General features: G+C 57.4%; 8 protein-coding genes across 8 annotated transcripts; 6 read left to right on the plus strand and 2 right to left on the minus strand.

The window, feature by feature from the left end:
- The first annotated feature begins 163 nt into the window (after positions 1 to 163).
- B0I36DRAFT_315590 (thymine dioxygenase) lies at positions 164 to 1,835 on the plus strand. Its single transcript, XM_046152898.1, has 3 exons — positions 164 to 677; positions 737 to 1,566; positions 1,635 to 1,835. The coding sequence occupies exons 1-3, from the start codon at positions 636 to 638 to the stop codon at positions 1,765 to 1,767; spliced, it is 1,005 nt and encodes a 334-aa protein (XP_046017245.1). The 5' UTR covers positions 164 to 635; the 3' UTR covers positions 1,768 to 1,835.
- Positions 1,836 to 2,093: 258 nt separating this feature from the next.
- Positions 2,094 to 3,473, plus strand: B0I36DRAFT_359724 (uncharacterized protein; the record flags this gene model as incomplete). The annotated part of the gene is made up of 2 exons (XM_046158182.1): positions 2,094 to 3,171; positions 3,310 to 3,473. 2 exons carry the CDS (start codon positions 2,094 to 2,096, stop codon positions 3,471 to 3,473), a joined length of 1,242 nt encoding a protein of 413 aa, XP_046017246.1.
- Positions 3,474 to 3,806: 333 nt separating this feature from the next.
- B0I36DRAFT_237741 (tyrosine phosphatase-like protein) lies at positions 3,807 to 4,709 on the minus strand (the record flags this gene model as incomplete). Its single annotated transcript, XM_046149556.1, has 2 exons — positions 3,807 to 3,892; positions 4,115 to 4,709. The coding sequence occupies 2 exons, from the start codon at positions 4,707 to 4,709 to the stop codon at positions 3,807 to 3,809; spliced, it is 681 nt and encodes a 226-aa protein (XP_046017247.1).
- A 937-nt stretch (positions 4,710 to 5,646) lies between these two features.
- B0I36DRAFT_236429 (triose-phosphate transporter) lies at positions 5,647 to 6,785 on the minus strand (the record flags this gene model as incomplete). The annotated part of the gene is made up of 4 exons (XM_046149464.1): positions 5,647 to 5,692; positions 5,751 to 5,941; positions 6,002 to 6,631; positions 6,690 to 6,785. 4 exons carry the CDS (start codon positions 6,783 to 6,785, stop codon positions 5,647 to 5,649), a joined length of 963 nt encoding a protein of 320 aa, XP_046017248.1.
- Positions 6,786 to 9,538: 2,753 nt separating this feature from the next.
- On the plus strand, positions 9,539 to 10,870 carry B0I36DRAFT_235787 (dtdp-glucose-dehydratase; the record flags this gene model as incomplete). The annotated part of the gene is made up of 3 exons (XM_046149426.1): positions 9,539 to 9,675; positions 9,734 to 10,269; positions 10,335 to 10,870. The coding sequence occupies 3 exons, from the start codon at positions 9,539 to 9,541 to the stop codon at positions 10,868 to 10,870; spliced, it is 1,209 nt and encodes a 402-aa protein (XP_046017249.1).
- Positions 10,871 to 12,220: 1,350 nt separating this feature from the next.
- Positions 12,221 to 14,726, plus strand: B0I36DRAFT_315598 (S-adenosyl-L-methionine-dependent methyltransferase). Its single transcript, XM_046152899.1, has 2 exons — positions 12,221 to 13,210; positions 13,270 to 14,726. The coding sequence occupies exons 1-2, from the start codon at positions 12,708 to 12,710 to the stop codon at positions 14,321 to 14,323; spliced, it is 1,557 nt and encodes a 518-aa protein (XP_046017250.1). The 5' UTR covers positions 12,221 to 12,707; the 3' UTR covers positions 14,324 to 14,726.
- A 202-nt stretch (positions 14,727 to 14,928) lies between these two features.
- B0I36DRAFT_315599 (Pep3/Vps18/deep orange family-domain-containing protein) lies at positions 14,929 to 18,373 on the plus strand. The gene is made up of 2 exons (XM_046152900.1): positions 14,929 to 17,931; positions 18,102 to 18,373. The coding sequence occupies exons 1-2, from the start codon at positions 15,086 to 15,088 to the stop codon at positions 18,184 to 18,186; spliced, it is 2,931 nt and encodes a 976-aa protein (XP_046017251.1). The 5' UTR covers positions 14,929 to 15,085; the 3' UTR covers positions 18,187 to 18,373.
- Positions 18,374 to 19,308: 935 nt separating this feature from the next.
- On the plus strand, positions 19,309 to 19,989 carry B0I36DRAFT_403698 (uncharacterized protein; the record flags this gene model as incomplete). The annotated part of the gene is made up of 1 exon (XM_046161757.1): positions 19,309 to 19,989. The coding sequence occupies exon 1, from the start codon at positions 19,402 to 19,404 to the stop codon at positions 19,987 to 19,989; it is 588 nt and encodes a 195-aa protein (XP_046017252.1). The 5' UTR covers positions 19,309 to 19,401.
- Between the last annotated feature and the right edge of the window lie 35 nt (positions 19,990 to 20,024).

Consider the following 20,024-nt stretch of genomic DNA (forward strand, 5'->3'; position numbering starts at 1 on the left):
GGCTGCTCTGGAGCTCCGCAGCCGGGAGGGGCAGCTCACGAAAGGAATGGCTCTCTCTCGGGTGGGGTGTCAGACCCCGGGGCCTGCCTGTGGTGCTCTTGCTCGCAGCCTCGCTCCTGCACGCAGGGGCCCCCAAGGCTGTGTCCTACACATTGGATGCAACCTTCAAACTCAAGCCGGCCCTCCTCTCCTCCAACGGTCCTCGCAGGTCACGCTGGTCTCTTCCCAGGTATAAAGCCCAGATATCTCCCTGCCAGCCAAATCTCTTGTCCCTGCCGTCGGACCACAACCGACCCTATCTGCCTCAACGTGCTTAGCTGGGCCACTACTCTTATCGCCCCGGCCCGCTTCTCCATCTCCCCCGCAGGTCGGTACCCCGGCGGAGCGCGATCGCGGTCGCAGCGCCTATCAGGGAGTTGGTCATGGACTTTACTAAACGCAGGGCCATGTGCCCAGTCCTCCATGGCCAGTTCCCTGCTTGCTTGGCCGTGTTGCCCTTGCCGAGTTGTCTTGAAGACGTCTTTGTCGCCGTGTGGTTCTGACTCTCCACGCTACAGATCGAGCTGTTCATTGAGCCTGCGCGGTAGCCGCTCTGCCTTCACTGCACAACAATACCCCGGCCGACATCAGTCACGATGGAGTCCGCCGCCGTCAAGAGCGAGGGACTTGTCATCCCAGTGAGATTGCCCTAGCTGACCACGCCTCCGCCGCACAGACGTATGCTGACGACTTCCAGCTTATCGACTTCTCCAACTTTCTCAACGGCACCCCCGAGCAGCGCAAGACTACTGCAAAGGCGATTCTCAATGGCTTCCAGACAGCCGGTTTCATCTACCTGAAGGGCCTCCCTTTCACACCGGACTACAGACAGCACGTCTTCGACTCTTCGGCGAAGCTGTTCAGGCTGTCCGAGGAGGAGAAAATGAAGGGCTGCTGGACGACGCCAGAGGCCAACCGCGGATACTCGGCCCCAGGCCGCGAAAAGGTGTCGCTGATCGAGGAGGAGAATGATGTGAAGAGCCTCAGAACCGCTGCGCCTGATCTCAAGGAGAGCTGGGAGTTTGGTCGCGAGGGCGAGGAGGGACACCCCAACCAGTGGCCTGAGGAGAAGGGCGACCTCGCTGGGTTCAAGACCACCATGTTGGAGTTCTTTGACAAGTGCAAGATGCTGCATACCGAGGTCATGCGGGCGATCGCGGTGGGCCTCGAGATCGACGAGAAGTGGTTCGACGGTTTCACTGATGTTGGCGACAACACACTGCGACTTCTTCACTACCCCGAGGTGGACAGGAATGTGTTCCAGGTCAACCCCGGTCAGGTCAGAGCCGGGGCGCATAGCGACTACGGCTCCGTGACGCTGTTGTTCCAGGACACCAGGGGAGGGCTTCAGGTACAAGGCCCCACGGGGGCATTCATCGATGCCACGCCAATCGAGAACACTTGCGTCGTGAACGCGGGCGATCTGCTTGCTCGGTGGAGCAACGACACCATCAAGAGCACCATCCATCGCGTTGTGGAACCTCCGGCGGCAGAGGGGAACACCTATCCTGCCCGGTACAGCATTGCGTGAGTTTGACACCCCTGCTACTGTCATCCTTTTCCTAGAGTGACTCTGACACACTGGTGAACGATAGCTATTTCTGCAACCCCAACTTCAAGAGCATGATCGAGGCCATTCCTGGCACTTACACGTCCGAGGATGAGCTAAAATACAAGGCCATCACTAGTGGGGACTACTTGGTGCAGAGGTTGGCGGCTACCTATTAGACTGCCAAAAATGGACATGCTCTACTTCTTCGCGTATACAAGCAAGCACTTGCATTTTGCCAACTTCATCTCATGATAGAGCCCGACGTGCCAGTGCCAGTGCCAGTGCCAGTGTATGATCGAGCGCTCCGCCCAGTCATGGGGGCGTGGCGCTGGAATTGGAGAATGTGTGGGGCCGTCAGCTCTTGCGGGGTACCTAGGTCGCAGGGCTGATCCTACAACGACATCAGGACTCGCTCGCTCCCATCACAAATCCACACACCAATTAGAGCTCGCATCTTTTGTTGTTGTCGTCGTGGGTCGCAACTCTCACATGGGGCCACAAGATGCGCAAGACTCTGCTGCTCTGCTTCATCCACGGCTTCAAGGGGGGTGACGACACCTTTGGCGAAAAGTCCGAGTTCTCGCAGCACCTCGCGGCCATCCTCAGCGTCGAGCTGCCCCGCGTCGACGTCCGCGCCATCACCTACCCGAAATATGAGACCCGCGGCGACCTGCACGAGTGCGTCGCGCGCTTCCGCGACTGGCTGCTCGAAAAGGTGATTGACATCGAGGTCGCCCAGGGCACGCCCTCGCCCACGGTCGATCCGGGCGTCCACGTCATCCTCGTCGGGCACTCGATGGGGGGCATCGTCGCGGCCGAGACGGCGCTCGCGATCTCGTCCGAGACGCCGATCAAGGAGCCCACCGGCGGCGGGGGTGCTAGCGATGATGATGGCGATGAGGCTTCAAAGGCAAACCTGAACAGCCTGATGTTCCCATACATCCAGGGCGTCCTGGCATTCGACACACCATACCTGGGAATCTCGCCCGGCGTGGTCGCCCACGGCGCCGAGGGCCACTACAACAACGCGGCAGCAGCATGGTCGCAGCTCAGCGGCCTGGGGGGTGCGCTATGGGGCGCGGGCACCGCAAAGACGGCCGCCGACTCGATGCCGACCAAGCCCTCGGCGGGCGCGCTGCCAGCGCCGCCCAAAGACAACAGCAACAGCAATAACAACAAAGGTGGCTGGGGCGCCGGCTGGGGCAAGATGGCCATGTACGCGGGTGCGGCTGGAGCCCTCGCGGCCGGCGGCGCGGCGGCGTACGTGAACCGCGACACCATCACGGACGGCTGGTCGTGGGTCGGGTCGCACCTCGAGTTTGTCGGGTGCCTCGCGCGCGGGGAGGAGCTCAAGCGGCGGGTCGCCGGGATGTCGCGGCTCGGGGACGAGCTGGGCATCGGGTTCGCCAACCTGTACACGCGGCTGGGCAAGGCCGCGAGCGCGAAGCAGGTCAGCATGGTGGGCACGGTGATGGGGGGCGACCGCACGTTCTGCAACCTGCCGAAGAAGACGAAAGGCGCGGGGGTCTGGATGGAGGCTGTGAATGACCTGGCCAAGGACGAGACCGGGGCGCACATGGGTGAGTTTCCTCTTGTTCGAAGCTGATTCTTTTTCTTGTTTCTTTCTCCTTTCGTCTTGCTTCGCCATCTATGATCATCGTTCTCACGGAAGATGTCGGCTTGCTAACTGCGCCTGACTTGTGTGTGTATCCTTGTAGCCATGTTCGAACCCCACGCCAACCCGGGGTACATTAAGCTCTCTGATGACGCCAGGAACCTGATTGCCAAGTGGACGCGCACGGAATGGTATGAGACGAGCATGCTCGAGCTGGAAGCCGCTGACGACGGGCCGGGAGCCGGCCAAGCGCAAGCAGTAGCTTAGGAGCTTGTCGGTGGGCAATGGTATCCAGCAAAATCGCTCGGCCATAGATGAGAGGGCTAGCTAGAACATGCGGACTCGGGATGGGATCGGCGTTATAACTGGTGTTTTCTATTTGCTTCCTTTTTCTTTTGGAGTTATCATATACACGCAACTCGGGCTCCTTCCGAACCAGACGCCCCTTGATGCTAGTGCCCCCCTCTCTGGGAAAGGATCCTTTCTATAGAAGTTTTTATTTTCCTCTTGCTGCCGTCTTCTGTACGATATGCTGGCAGAATGCTGCCGGAACGTGCTGGCATCTGGCTGGCAACAAGACCAAAGTCCGAGTCGAGGCTTCTATTGCGCCTTGCCGCTGTTTGCCTTGAGGGCGCGCATAACCTTTCGGCGCTGGGCCATCATGTGCGTGTAGAGGATGTAGGCCGCTAGAGTTTTACACGACTTTGTCAGCTTGTGCACGCACGTGTCCCATGGACTAGACTCGGGGTTGAAACCAAACGCCCAGAAACTACTCTCCACATGGCTCGAGCTGGATAGGGGAAAGTTCGCGAGAACGAGCTAAAGGGGAGGAACCGATGAAGAGTAGAAATACCAGCAAAGCGAAAAAGAGCAGAAACCCAAAGGACGAGAAAAGCAAGCAAACTTACAAGGCGGATAGACGCCGACCACGTACGCGAGCAGCAGCCACGAGTACCACTCGCCGACGGCCTGCTCAGCCGGGCCCACGCTCTTCCAGATGAGCCAGGCCTCGCTCGAGATGCCGAGTGGGTAGAGCACGAAGAAGCCGTGGTACCGCATCCAGTGGAGGAACTTGGGCTCGAACCCGCTCAGCGTGAGGGCAAAGTAGCTGTACCGGACGACCTCAGTGACGCCCCAGGCGACCAGCATGGACGAGTAGACGGGGGACCTGCCGATGGCCGGGTCGTTTGGGAAGAGGTCGGTGACGCCCCAGACGATGGCGTACCGCGAAAAGACCTGCATAAAGGTCGTGACAAAGGGGGCGCGCACGATGCCCAGCAGCGAGTGCAGCACCTCCATCCCCGCCAGGGTCTGCACCCACTTGCACAGCTCCCCCGTCGTCGGGCACACGTCGGCCGCGCCGTTGGCCGACAAGAGGTTCGTGGCGATGACGCGCGAGAGCACGGTGAGCCAGAGACCCGCGGACACGGCGTTGTACAGCACCAGGTAGCCGTTCTTGAGCGGCGACGAGGCGGGCCGCGGGGCCTTCTTTGTGTCTGCCATTGCGTGTGTGTATGTGTGTGTGTGTTGTATTCGTGCGCGTGAGGGGGTTCGTGGAGGGGTAGCGTCAGGTGACGGTTTGCTCCTTTCCGTGGTAGAGACGAAGTACAGCTGCAGCACCAGTCCGTCGCGAGGTCGAAACCGGTCAGAAAAGGCGATTTGCAAGCTGTCGTAGGGTGGCGGAAGAGTGGGAGTGAGGTTTAAAGGTGCTCGCAGTGACTATTGGCAGGTTTTCGATCTGGAGACGGGCAAACTGTCCACAGGGGCAGTTTTCCCTGAGGCTAGTGGAGGACCCCTGCTATTTCATCGAGTGCCTCGGCCGGGGGACCTGGCATGCACGCCCAACAAAGACGGAGCTTGTAACCCGCGCAACCAGAATGATCAAGGTCCCAGTCACATCTGGCACCTCAAAATGCAATGCTGGCTCGGTGTGAACAATCACTTAACAACAAAAATACAGTCTATTCCATCGCGATCTGGCTGCATTACTGTTCTGCTTGCTTGGCCAGTAATCAAGCCCGTGTGCCTTGGAGGAATTGTTGAGGCTAGGTTCTCACTCGAGTGCTCCGTGATCCCTGTCAAAACGTCCGCCAATTAGAACTCGGTGCCTGGCCAGAAACAGTGCTGTTGGCATGTGACGATGACAATCACAAGCATGCTGGTTTATGTACAGACGTCGAGCGCAAGATGCACGATGTCGAGTGACTGTTTGAGCCTTACATCTGTATACACAATCATGGCACCATTTATGGCCAGGTCGTGCTGTGGGAGGACAAGTTCACCATGCCATTGATCTTTGAGCGAGGTAATGCTCATCTTCTGATCAGTCGCTGTCGTCAATGTAGAGTACCAGTTTACGATTGCAAATGGATCAATTGGAACGTTTTATCTAAGATATACTCGAAGTCCATGTAGCCCTTGCTCCCTCCCATACGATGGCCTATTTCGCCTCGCGTGCCTTGTGGCGAAGCATGACGACGGAGTAACTAAGCGCACGGTTAGCATGGCAACCTAAAAGGCCAATGGCAAAACGCCGGAGCTTACTGGATAATACCGCCCAGCGCCATAAAGATGCCAATGACGGACTTGTCCCCGACGGAGCGACCCGAGGTCATCCAGCCCAGAGCCACGATGGTGCAAGTCTTGACGTGACCAACAACAGTGCTGGACACTGGGCCCGTCTTGGCGACAATGTAGAATTGGGAGATGTTAATTAGAGAGGCAAAGATGCCCGACTGAGATGCTGTCAGAATTGCAATGTATCTCTTCATAATCGATGGGAAGACAAAACTCACCATTGCGATGAGAGCCCATCGATTGACGGGCAGCTCTTTCCACTCAGGGAATACATCAACAAACGGAATGACGTAGAGCAGCAGCACGGTGGAAACAGGGGCTTGGTTGAACAAGAGCTGCATGCTGTTCATCTGAAGCTTTCGGTGGTAGCTTGCAATCCAGACCGTGTACAGCGACGAGGCGAAGATGCCGCAAACAGCAAAAATTACACCAAGCCCCGTGGTGGCCTTGACACTGCTGTCGTCAGTCGGCAAGGAATCATAGTACGACACGATACCGACACCAGTACAGGCTGGGACTAGTGCAATGATGGCCTTGCGTGGCAGTGTCGACTGATAGAGAACATAATTCATGATCGCCACGACAGGTGTCAGGAGAATCCTGGCAACCTGATAAAAGGTCACGCTGGAGTATGCCAGCGACAAGTTTGGGAGAACAACGTTGAGGCCCATGGCGACCGAGAGCGGAATCATGTCCCGGATGCTCGCTTTCCGTGGCGTGAAATATGCCAACTGAGGTCGGGAGAGGGCGAAGAGCGTCAGCCACGTGATGAAGAAGTGAAAGGCGGCAAAGGACAGCTGGACAAGCTTAAGCGATGGATCCGAAAAGATGGCTTTGTTGGTGAAGACCTGCAGCAGACGATTAGCAATTGACACAAACTGCCCAGGGACTGCTGTAGGTGCGTACGATAGCAACTGTCGCCAGCGTGTTGACAGTCAGCCAGAATAGGGTCGAGCCCATGACACCTTTCTGCGCGGCTTCAGGCTGCCCTGCCTCCCCCATGGGGTCTTTTTCCAGTAGTCTCTGCCCCTCCACATCGTCACCGACATCATCATCGTCCATTACTGTGCTTGACGAGGCCGTGCCAGAAGCTTCTGAGGGTCTGCGCAGCCTGTCCATGCCGGGAGAGCGCCTTGCGTCGGCCGTCACTGAATCAACCGAGCCAACGGCAGAGCTCGGTTTCTCGTTGATGTTCTCCGTGGCCGACATACTGGGCGGATTGACCTGGTGTTTGCGGCGGTTGTCTGGGAGGTTCGGACAATGGACTGGTCAGATGATGGAGCAGAGAAATCCGAAAGGGTCGTGAACAATGAGCTTGTGCCCTTCTTGAATCCAGGCAGAATGAGCCGCGGGGAGGGCCATGGAGGTTAAAGAATGCCAGTATGGATATTGGTTGGAATGAGGGCGCTCGAGCAAGTTGCGAGGGAGGCAGGAGACAGCTCCGCACCGTCGCGCTTGCCTAGTCCGCGGCTCTAAGCTGAGCTTCCTACCTTAGGTGGAAACCTAGATGAAAGCCACAGCCAGCTAGACACAGGCTCTCACCGCAAGCAGCACGTCATACATGTCTGAAGCTCCGGATCTACGCAGAGTGCCCGTTCGAGCTGGTCACGGCTATCCGAGTGTGATCGATGCGGCTCCCGACTCCCTTTGAGGTAGAACGGAAGCAATGAGCACACAAATCAACCACCGAAAAGGGAACAAAGAAAACCCTGATGTCTCACCCACTCCTCACTCCTCACTCTTCAGGCCACCTTTCTTCCTTGCATCAGCTGGGCATGTCTCTGAGCAAAAGTCTAATGCAGGGGAGACGGGGTGGCTGCAAGCAGTCCAGATGTCGCGGCCACGCCCGTGCCTTTGTTGCTTTGTCCCTGCTCAGCTTCACCGGCAAGTCCGCCCTTGGTGTTGCGAGGGCGGTCGTAGTCTTCTATGCCGCTTCCTCTACACAGCGATAGCACCACAACAATTCAAATAATTCCGGACAGCTGATAATCTCGACCTCCCTGCCTGGAAACCGGTGCCGGTCGGCCGGACCCTGCCAGGTTTGTGCCACATTTGGATCGCCGCGCTCCCTCTGGTCGCGTACAAGCCGCGTTCCTGGGTTCGTCCAGGTGGTGAAGCACATCCCGAGCTTTCCGTCCGGCTTCGCATCTCAGTGACACAGAACGAAATTTCCCTTTTGTCGAGTGCCGATGCGTTCAGACGATCGAGATGAGCCATGCTCTCGTTTCGCTGCTGGAGGATGTCGGGCACTACAGGACGTAGCTGTCCAGATGTTCAGGCTGCGCGGACAGGTCAAGCAGGTGGAGGGCTTGCGAAGAATATCGAAAGCCGATTGGCTAGGACTGGCGGCTTGATATACTTACTCCAGCGTCGATGTACGGAAGCATGTTGAGACCAAGGGCGCGGGGGCCATTCCAGGCAGAGCCGTCGCGCGACGGAGAAACTCTGGTCTTCGTGTTCCAACAAGGCATGGCCTGGCCTGAATGGCAAGAGTAGTGGTGGTGCCCATCGCGTGGTTCTACTCACTTAGCAAGACCATGGTCCCTCCGCCGCAACCTTGTTGTGGTCGCTGTAAAGGGCCAGAGCCGGGAGGGTTGCAACGTGCATGAAGCCAATCTTTGTGTCACCGGCGACCTCGAGAGCCGGGCCCTGGCAGCCAAGCTCAAGGTGGGCAAAGTGCTTGCAGCAACGAATCTGAAAGTGGGCGGGTTGCAGGGATCTCTGGTGCGGGATGCGCTGGGCGAACACACACCCACCTCACGAACACACTGGACCTGCCCTAGGTTTGGTGCCCCACGCAGGTCGAGGGCACTAATTAACCTGGACGCTTAGCCTGCCCGCCAGCTCGCAGTCGCTGAGCCTCCCTCGTGGCATTCATCCACTCACATACCGCTCCCTGGCAAGCATACCACTTGCAGACAAAGAACGGCACTGACCTCTCCCCAGACGACAAAGCCCCCGGTGCCTCCCTGCAGCACGACCGGCCGCCTTTTCAGAGCTGCCCCATCCGACCGGCGGAGTAACTGCGCGCTGAGTGACTGCGCGCCGGGTGACGTGCGTCACTGGGCGACTTGGCTCGGCCCGGACTCCCGCTCTACGGCGTGGCAGCATCCTCCAGCACGAAGACGCCCCTGATGTAGTCTGCCGCATCTGGCTTCGTGTCTCCGTCAAAGAATGCTCAAGGTTTACCGCCAGTGAGACATGCCATATCGACCCGGCCATTCACGCATGCCACATCGACCCGGCCGCTGAGACATGCCATTTCAATACCATCCCTCTTCTGGGCTCCCTAACCTCGCCGCTTCGTGGGGTCGCCCAGATCCAGTCTGGCGGACGCCTCTTACCCCTACGGAACGGACACCCCTCATTTTGACCTGAGAGACTCTGTCCAGATCGCCCTCGCGTGGTTGCTCTCTTACTAAAGGTCGATGGTGCCACAGGCGTCACGCATCATTCCTTATTCCGGAAACCCCAAGAACAATCGCTCTTGTCCTCCATCACCACCACCCTCGCCCCTCCACTATATCGAAAACTTGGTGCACTACGTCGTCCGCCTATCCTCTCCGTACAATCGCCAGGATGGCTGTCCCTTCCGAGTCCAATGGGAACGGCCATGTTCACAACGTTACTGGCAATGGTCAGCATGCTAATGGGACTAACGGCAACAATGGCACAAGTGGTAGTATGTTGAAGGCCATCAGAATCCAGTCGACGATGACCGCGACAAGATTGAGCTAACTGGAGCACTGCCAGGCATGTCTGATGGCCGCCGCCACAGGTTTTTCGAGGACTATGGCGTTTGGCGCGAAGCTCCTTGTCTAACTGGAAGCACCCGTTTCGAGCCACTGCCCGACGTCAAGAACATCATGATCACTGGCGGAGCTGGTTTCATGTGAGTCCTCTTTATAGTCGTGGGCCAAACAATTGGCCGTGTGCTGACTTGACCAAAGTGCCTGCTGGCTCGTTCGCCACTTGACATTGACCTACCCGGATGCCTACAACATAGTGTCCTTTGACAAGCTTGATTACTGCTCGTCACTAAACAACACCAGGATGCTCAATAATCGACGGAACTTCACGTTCTACCACGGCGACATCACAAACCCCGACGAGGTCCTCGACTGCATGGAGCGTCACAACATTGACACCATCTTCCATTTCGCAGCCCAGTCTCATGTTGACAACAGCTTCGGCAACTCTTATGGCTTCACCCACACCAACGTCTATGGCACGCACGTCATGCTCGAAAGCGCCAAAAAGATTGGCATCAAGAAGTTCATCCACATCTCCACCGATGAAGTCTACGGAGAAGTCCAGGATGACGATGACGACTTGCTGGAGACGAGCATTTTGGCACCCACAAACCCATACGCCGCCAGCAAGGCTGCCGCCGAGATGCTGGTCAACTCCTACATGAAGAGTTTTAAGCTGCCAGTCATCATTGTGAGAAGTAACAACGTCTATGGTCCACATCAGTTCCCCGAGAGTGAGTGCTCTACCCGATCTTGCGCAGTCTTGTGCAGGACTCGAAACTGATGTAACGAATTTCAGAGATCATTCCCAAGTTCACTTGCCTGCTCAACAGGGGCCGTCCAATGGTCCTCCATGGCGATGGACGTCCCACGCGGAGATATTTATTCGCGGGTGATGCTGCGGACGCCTTCGACACAATTCTGCACAAAGGCGATCTCGGCCAAATCTACAACGTCGGATCATACGACGAGATCTCGAATGTCCAGCTGTGCAAGATGCTGCTCGAAGAAATGGGCAGCGCGATCGAGTCGCCAGAGAACACAAACAAATGGATCAAGTACACCGAGGATCGCCCGTTCAACGATCACCGCTATGCGGTAGACGGAACCAAGCTTCGAAAGCTCGGTTGGGACCAGAAGACAACGTTCGCAGATGGCTTACGCATGACTGTCAACTGGTACAAGCAGTTCGGTGAGCAATGGTGGGGCGATATCTCCAAGGTGCTCCGGCCTCATCCTGTCGTCAAGGACACCGAGGTCATCTCGGATAAAGAAGAGGCTGAGATCTCCGATACTCCGGTGTACGCGTCGAAGAAGCGCAAGGTAGAGGCATAGAGCTTTAGTCGAAGGGTGGCATAGCTCGAAGTGCTATGACGTGTTTGCAGTTTAAGCATGGGAGCTGGCGTTGAGGATTTTGTCAGAAACGTAATTGGGACCTCGCATGTTTTATGATAAGGGCGTGTCTACAGCAACGGCGTATTTGCGACACGCCCCAAAACCGGAATAGAACGGGACGTGGGAGGCGAACACTGGCTCCCGCAGATTATCTGTTGCGAATTCCCGAATATCTAATTGAGCGATATCAGACATGTGGCCAGCACTGCAACTCCTTGCTCGTGCCACAAATTAGGTCGATGCGAAGCCAGGGACTTTTGCGAATTCTTGCAATCTTCTCTACAACAACACATCGCCCGCGTTGTTCTGCTTGTTGACGTGAGCGTGCGTAGTTTTTGGAACAGTCAGACCTACGCCAGTGATTCCCGTCTGCACGTCGGTGCATTGCAGATCGTATCCGCCTTACATAAGCAACCCCATCCTGCATACATGCATGGTTCTTTGCAAATACGCACCGTGTTGCGAAGGACATGGTCCGGGCAGGATCAAGCGTCTGTGAGGCCATGGATGGATCACGAAGACAAATTGTCTTCGAATATTGGCACCTGTCTGCCGTGAGTTAGACCCCAAAAAGGACTTACATCAGGTAGTCAGGAAGCTTAAGCCTCACTCGTCCTAGCTTGCTGTGCTACCGTTCGCGACTATCTCAGTGTAATCAATATATTGCTTTGCGGCGGTAGCAAGTCCCTTCCTATGTCGGTCAGTAAACGTTCGTTCACCGCTGGAATATTGTGGACGTGGCCCAGCTGATGACATTGAGAATACGTAGTGTAGGTAGAGGGAGTAAGGACGCGGCCGGCTGCCTCGATTCCCATTCCAGTCTTGCGGACAGACAGACAGATGTTTCCTCTCAAGTGAGCAGATCCGTGCAGAGCAGTCATTGTTGTCGTTGATGTTGATGTTGTCATTAATAAGGTGCCCTGGCCAGGGCTTGTCTCATCCCTGTCCCGTGCGCCGCTCCCGTGCTGAGATGCAGCGAGAAATGGCCTGTGGCGACATGCATCACGCGGGCTACTTTGCCTCCAATAGCACGGTGGTTCGTAGCAGGGTTTTGAACAGGTAATGCATAGTGCGGAAGCCGTTTTGGAGAGTCGCCACGAACCAGTATCAGTGACGGTGCAGTGCGATTGTCACGCTTAGGGGTGCACAGCCGGAAGCTGGCGAGTCCACTTTGGATGCCACCTTGGCTGCATCCAAAGTGACGGGTGACAGGGCTGAGCCTGAGACTCTCATGAACCAAGTCGCAGCAGGGGGTATGCTCATCTGACATCATGACGGCACACTCCACAGAGTCGAGGAGAGCGGTCATTCCAAAGCTCCCCTGTTCGGAATCAGACGACGACTATTGCCTGCAGGGTGTTATTCGCGTGGCTCCTCAAGAAGGTACTGGGCAGTACCTTCCGTGTAGCGCACCGTAGGGTAAGTACCTGCTTTAGCGCCCCCATGTGGGCGGGAGCTAGCTGTGTGGCTGGAGCCAGGCCAATAGTCCAACCCCAGACCACCTCGCAGGGGGCGGCTCGTTTCCTCCGAAACAGCGCGTGCTCATTGCGATTCAAAGGTTTCCACCTACGACCCACGGTTTCTCTGCGAGCGACGACACATTCAGCAGCGACAGCAGCGCGACTCGCCACTGCGACGGCACGGCCAACAACAACAACGACGACGACGCCGCCATGATGTAGCGACTCCCACACCATCGGCCTAATCAAACTCACAAGCTAGCGCGCACGCACGGCGGCTACCGGCTACCGGGACCCTGGAGCGCGAGGCTCTGGCCATGGCACGCCCAACAGACGCACCCTCCCAGAAGCGCAAACGCATCAGTCTGCCCGCTGTGGCTGCGCCCGACATGGCCAGTGCCAGAGAGATCAGGCCAGCCGTTGACGATGCTGGCGTCGGCACGCCGCACACCAGGGTGGACGCTGGCAGCCACGCCAGCATCTCACCTTCCTTCGTTGTGACTATAGCCGATAGCGACCAGGACATCTATCCCCAGGCCATGACAGAGCCACCTGTACCCGAGCTCGACAACGACATGTCCACTACCAGCACTGAAGATCTCGCCAGCAGCGTCTACCACGTCAGTCCCTCGTCGGCCAGCCTGGCGAGAGGCGATTACCTTGACCCCGCCCTCGTCCCTGCCGAGGAGCATGCTTATAGGCAGGACGATGCTGTGAGCATGTACCATGGCTTTCTCGAGACTCGCCCTATGGTTCTCTCGTCCGTGGAGGACGAGAGTGGCTCAGAGGCGTATATCGACGAGGACGGCGAGAGCACAATGTACGTCCCCACCTCCCGCGTTGCCGCGTGAGATACAGGCGCTGACCATGCCGAAACAGACTCTCGACCCGATCAGTGAACCCCCTGGACCTGCCATATGTTACCGAGAATGACCGTACATACTGTGGGGACTATTACATGCCTGTCGACGAAATGGAGCTGGACCGACTCTACCTGTTTCACCAGGTATATCTCAAAATCCTGGATTCGCAGCTCACAATTGCCACCTTGGAGGAACCCAAGCATATCCTCGACATTGGCGCCGCCAGCGGCGACTGGGCTATGGCCATTGCCGAGAAGTTCCCTGATTGCGAGGTCACTGGGGTTGACATTGCCGACGTCTTTGAGCGCCGTGCGCCCATCAACTGCTTCTGGGAGGTCGACGACGCCGAGATCGAGTGGGAGCGCCCTACGAACCGCTACGACCTGATCCACCTCCGCAATATGGACGGCGCATTTCGTGACTGGGCCTTCATTTACGAATCTGCATACCGGTGCCTGAAGCCTGGCGGGTGGATCGAGATTATGGATTTTGTCGACCACCAGAACTCCGGGGGCGCACTTGCACATTTCAAGCCCACGTCCCAGATTCATCGTTTCATGGCGAGTGTCGACAAAGCCGCCGAGCTCGCCGGCAGGCCACGGGGCACGGAGCATCTGGAGCCGCGTATGCTCTTCGATGCTGGTTACGTCGATGTCCATGTCGAGGATCACTGCATACCATTCAAGCTCAACGACGGGGCGATCGGCAAGGCCTGGCTTGTTGCGCAGCTAGCCACGCTTGAGGCCATGGGGCTTAGGCTGCTTACCAAGTACATGGGCTGGACAGCGGAGGAAGTACGGGCCGCTGCAGCGGCAGTCGAGAAAGAGCTCCTGGATTTCGCCAGGGCACCAGGGAGACCATCGGCGGCGCTGAAGACGAGGACACTCCTTGGTAGGAAGCCCAAGAGCAGTGCAAGATGGCCTACCGATTTGACAAGAGAGGCAGGTCGACAGTCGCAGGACGGCACAGAGACGAGTACAACACGTCTCTCAGACCGGACGGGCTCAAATGTTGGTGCGAGCCAAGCTCATAGTAGCGTCGCAAACATTGTCAACGACGAGCAAAGATAGCCCGAGCTCAGCGGGGCTGAATGTTGTTGTGCCTTGACTCCTTGGTCCGGAGTCGCACAATAGTGTTGTCATTGCCATGGTCAGCATGAGTAGATGGACGACATGATATGCGCATGGCCATTTCGGGCTGGCATCAACGGCGCGATTACAAGCACTATAGGGAGATCGAAGTGCTGTTTGGCTTGCTGCTTTTACTTGTTTATTTGAGAGATACCACCTTTTCTTTTTTCTTTTCCTTCAAGCGACATTTATACTGGGGCCTAGCCTAGTGCAATCAGGACAGACAAATCTGATACACGAATCTGACAATTCTACTATATGCACGTTTACTTTGTCCTGTACGGCCTTCGTTTTGAGGTCGTGTGAAGGTTGCAAACCTTGAGTGTTGGAGCTCGAGGTGGGGGAATCGCGAGTGAGCATGCAATCAGTGATGTCAGTCAGTGCCCGTTGCAGCTGAAGCTCGGCTTGAACTACATGCCAGCCCAGCCCCTGCAGTGCCATCATGCGCCCTGACCCTCGGGGGCGGGACTCCACCTGAGCTCCAGCAGGCGCTCGCCGCCATTCGCCAGCCTCCCCTCCTGCCCTCCGACGCCGTCCCAACGAGGCTGCGATCTCGAAGCCGTGCTGCTCTTGTTGCTGCTCCTGCTGCTCTTCCTGCCTCTACACGACATTGGCGCGCGTCGCCTCGTACAGGAGACACTGCGACCAGCACCGCCATCACCGAACCATGACATGACCCGACGACGACAACGATACTAGGCAATGGCGTTCGACGGAACCAACGGCCTCGGCACCTCCACCGACGGGGCGCTGAGCGGCCTGCCTGGCATCGGCGACGACAGCCTGCTGCCCATCTTCGATGTCGAGCGGGTGCAGCTGCAGTTCAGCGTCGCCGCCGACTTTGTCGCCGCGCAGGTCGCCAACAACGTCCTCGTCCTGGCCCTCTCCAACGGCCGCATCCTCCGCATCGACCTCAACCGCCCCGAGGACATTGACGACATCGACCTCCCCAAGCGCGTCTCCGAGATCGGTGTCATCCGCCGCCTCTTTCTCGACCCGACCGCGTCTCACCTGCTCATCTGCACCAGCCTCGGCGACAACTACTACCTCCACACCCAGAGCCGCCAGCCCCGGCCGCTCAGCCGTCTGCGCGGCGTCGTCATCGAGAGCGTCGCATGGAACCCGAGCCTGCCGACCTCGACGACGCGCGAGATCCTCATCGGCGCCGCAGACGGCAACATCTACGAGTCCTTTATCGAGACGTCCACCGAGTTCTACAAGAAGGAGGAGAAGTACCTCAAGGCTCTGCAGAAGCTGCCGGACGGGCCCATCACGGGCCTGTGGGTGGACAATGTCGGCGGCAAGGCGGACGTCAGGCGGGTCCTGATCGCGACGCAGACCCGGATCTTCCACCTCGTCGGCAAGATCGGGAGGTCGGGCCACCACGAGGGCAGCGGGTCGGTCTACACGAAGCTGTTCGACGGCGAGCAACCAGTCGTCCATGAGCTGTCCCGCGCCCAGGCGGCCGCGCCCTCCGCCGTGGCGGTCTCGCCCGACCCGCCGTCCTCCAGCACCAACGCATATGACCCGACCGCCGTGGAGAGGGCCTACGCGTGGCTGTCCTCTCATGGCGTGTATCACGGCAAGCTTCTGGCAACACCTGCCAACAACGATCTGGGGAACAAGGTCTTTGCCGACTCGAAGCTGCTGCCTAGGGCTCAGCTGGCCACTACCGACCCAAGCAATCGCAGACGTGGTGGCTCAGACCAGATCGACGCCATTGCCTTGACACAATGGCACATTATAAGCCTTGTGGGAGGCAGAGTCGTGGCCGCGAATCGACTGACTGGCTCTGTGGTGTATGACCAGACGATCCTCGAGCCTGGACAGAAAGGCCTCGGCTTGTATGTCGACCAGCAAAAGAATACCTTTTGGCTATTCACTGCGCAAGACGTCTTTGAGATTGTCGTCCACGAGGAAGACCGCGACGTGTGGCGGATCATGCTTGAGCGACAACAATTCGATACGGCCTTGCGATACGCGCACACGCCAGCCCAGAAGGATGCCGTCTCAGTGGCCTCCGGCGATCACCTGGCAGAGAAGGGCATGTATATCGAGGCCGCCGCCGTCTACGGCAAGAGCAGCAAGCCCTTTGAGGATGTGGCGCTAGCCTTCATCGACAACGGCCAGAGCGATGCGTTGCGAAAATATCTCATCACGAAGATCAACACGTATAGCAAGGCGTTTGTCATGCAGAGGATCATGATAGCGACCTGGCTCATTGAGGTGTTCATGGCGAAGCTCAACTCGCTGGAGGACACCATCACGACTGAAGCGGAGCTCGTCGAAGACCTGAGCATAGCGCAGTCCAAGAAGCAGCTGGAGACTGTGCGGAAGGAGTTCCAGGACTTTGTCACCAAATACAAATCGGATCTGGACCGCAAGACGACATATGACATCATCAGCAGTCATGCGCGGGAAGAGGAGCTGCTCTTTTTCGCCAACGCGGTCAACGACTACAACTACGTCCTGTCCTACTGGGTACAGCGAGAGCGGTGGACAGAGGCTCTTGTGGTGCTCAAACGACAGACGGACCCGGAGGTGTTCTACCGGTACAGCAGCGTGCTGATGACACATGCCGGGCACGACCTCGTGGAGATATTGATGCGGCAGTCCAAGCTGGAGCCTCGGAAGATAATACCTGCCCTGCTGGACTACAACAGGACGTTCAAGGGAACGCTACTGCAGAATCAGGCGGTCCGTTATCTGCAGTACGCCATTTCTCAGCTGCAGACGTCGGACGCGGCCGTGCACAACACGCTGGTCTCGATCTACGCCTCGCACGAGTCCAAGGACGAGTCGGCACTGCTTTCATATCTCGAGTCGCAAGGCGATGAGCCTCACTTTGACCCAGACTTTGCCCTGAGACTGTGCATCCAGCACAAGCGCACGCTCTCCTGTGTGCACATCTACACCAACATGGGCCAGTACGGGCAGGCTGTGGATCTGGCGCTCTCGCACAACGCGGTCGACCTGGCAGCCATCATTGCAGACCGGCCCATGACGAACCCGGCGCTGCGCAAGAAGCTGTGGCTCAAGGTGGCGCAAAAGGTCATTTCGCAGTCCGACGGGATCAAGACGGCCATCGAGTTCCTGAAGCGGTGCAGCGACCTGCTCAAGATTGAGGACCTGATCCCCTTCTTCCCTGACTTTGTCGTGATTGACGACTTCAAGGAGGAGATCTGCACGGCGCTCGAGGACTACTCGCGGCAGATTGAGGGGCTGAAGCGCGAGATGGACGAGTCGTCCCAGACGGCGGCGAACATCAAGACGGACATTGCGGCGCTCGACCACCGCTACGCCATCGTGGAGCCCGGCGAGAAGTGCCACGTGTGCTCGCTGCCGCTGCTGAGCAGGCAGTTCTTTGTGTTCCCCTGCCAGCACGCGTTCCACAGCGACTGCTTGGGCAAGGAGGTGCTCAAGCAGGCCAGCTTCTCCCGCGCGCGGCGCATCCGCGAGTGCCAGGTCGCCATCAGCAAAGGCATGGTGTCGGGCCAGCGCAAGGAGGAGATGGTGCGAGAGCTTGATGGGCTGGTTGCTGCTGCTTGGTGAGTCTCCCCCCCCCCCCCCCTTGTTTCTCATTCTCCCATGTTGTTCTCCATTCTTCTTTCTGTTCTTTCGTCGTGCTCTTGCGGTGTATCGCTCTTCGTCGTCCCTTTTCTGCCTTTCTCTGTGTCGACCTTGAGCTAACGCCTGTGCGCCCACCCCCCTTTTCTAGTATTCTCTGCGGCGAGCACGCCATCAAGCTCATCGATGAGCCGTTTGTCTCTGCACAGGACGACATCAACGAATGGGCTCTTTGAAGCTTGGAGACGTCCCATAGATAGCGCTTGCTTGCCTTTGCACGTACCAAATGGATATGGGACACGTGGGTGTAATCGTCCGCTTATTATACATCTCTCTTAAACTTACGGAAACTCAATCAGCAAACTAGAAAGGTCCAGGTTGATGTGTCTGCATGCACACGAGAGAGAGAGAGAGAGAGAGAGAGAGAGAGAGAGAGAGAGAGAGAGAGAGAGAACAAGTAGCACTGCATCTGACGACTAGCATGAACCGCATTCATAATAATTCACAATTCGAAGCTCGCCTCTTCCGCGGGGATATGTCAGCGGGCTCTTCGTTTCGTGTTGCATGATGTGTTGTGCCGCCCCTATCAAGCTGCTTGGATTGCTGCTCTGCAGCGGCCCTTAAGAAATCGAGTGCAGTGAAAAGCGCCTCGTCACATTTGTGTGTTTGCCTCGGTGGTGGTTCCGTGTGGGTTCAAGGCGGGTGATTACTCATTGATCAATGATACAACCACCACCGAAGGATCCGGCGAAGGATTCTTTGATGTCCATTGTCCCAAGAGTGCATGATATATGACGTAGCTGTCAGGAAAAGAGGCTGAACCGTCAGGTGGAGGAGGTCAGTGCTGGTTACGTTGTATTGTCTGCTGGGGTAAGCCACGCGCTGGGGGCTGGCTGGTGTCGTCAAATGCTACGGTGGTTCGTGCCTTTCCTGGGAACGCGGACAGGATGGTGGCGTGGTAGCAAGAGAGTTTAATGGTCAGCCATTCATGGTGAAAAAGTAAAGGTGTGCATGCACTGCCACTTGTCCGTCGACGGCCCTTCTTCCTCACTACAAACTTGTGATACTGCTAATCTTTGGAGCTGGGATGATGTTTCGATCCAGGCTTGAATGGCCGGCAGATGCTGCTGTGAGGTCGAATGTTTCGATGTTGCAACAGCGTCGTTCGTCCTCAATCCCTTACTACACGATGCATGTGACAAGAATGGTGCCAGAGTCATGGGCAACCTCGATAGTGGGATTTTGCCATGCTTACATGTTCCCATGGCATGGTGCTTTGACGAATGGCAGCTGGTCAACTGATATAAATAGGCTCGCGGTAGGTCAGCAAGACACTTAGGGGGGGAGACCGGACGGTGACACTTGACCTCCCGCCTCAACCAGCGTAGGGGCCCGCGAGCCGTTGAGCCGGTTCCTCATCTGTAATCTGGTTGAGACGAAACAGCGAAGCCATGGGGCTCATGGCGGAATTTTGGAGCTCTGTTTCAGATGAGCTGCCAGATCGCGCGTTTAAGCTGAGGGAAATGGCGAGCCCCTTTGGCGTGCAGCGGCGGCGGTGGCTTTCCCTGCAGATCCACTGCCCAGTCGGAGCATTCCGCGCATACGCCAAAGCCGTCAATCAGGGACGGTGCCTGGGGGATCAGAGGCCCCTGTCGTGGGCCGCCGCGTGCGAGGGGCCCGTGACAGAGTTGCCAGCGACCCCGAATCAGAGGGCTCTGCCCGCATGCTGTCCAGATGTGGTATTGAGCCCGGCAAGGGCGTGGGCAGCCTCCATTGGTCAAGTGGCTGAATCCACTGGTGCCCGCCCAGATCCTTCCAAGCCCGAGTGGTCTGTTGTAGGCTGCCGGGGCCGTCGTATGTATCTGGTCTGGGCCGACGAGTGGGTGGTGGTGTTTCTTCTGCCGCGACACAGCAGCGGCCGCCCCTGCCCTGGGTCGAATGAAGACTGGAATACAGCAGTGGTTGCTCGTGCCCTTGGCCTTGAGGCATGCATGGACCTCGGATCAGAGATGCTACTGATTAATTATTGCCTGGCTTGAGGACCAACGCAGAGAATGAGCAGGCAAGGAACATG

Source organism: Microdochium trichocladiopsis, assembly GCF_020744255.1.
Source record: "Microdochium trichocladiopsis strain MPI-CAGE-CH-0230 chromosome Unknown B0I36scaffold_2, whole genome shotgun sequence".
NCBI lineage: Eukaryota > Fungi > Ascomycota > Sordariomycetes > Xylariales > Microdochiaceae > Microdochium > Microdochium trichocladiopsis.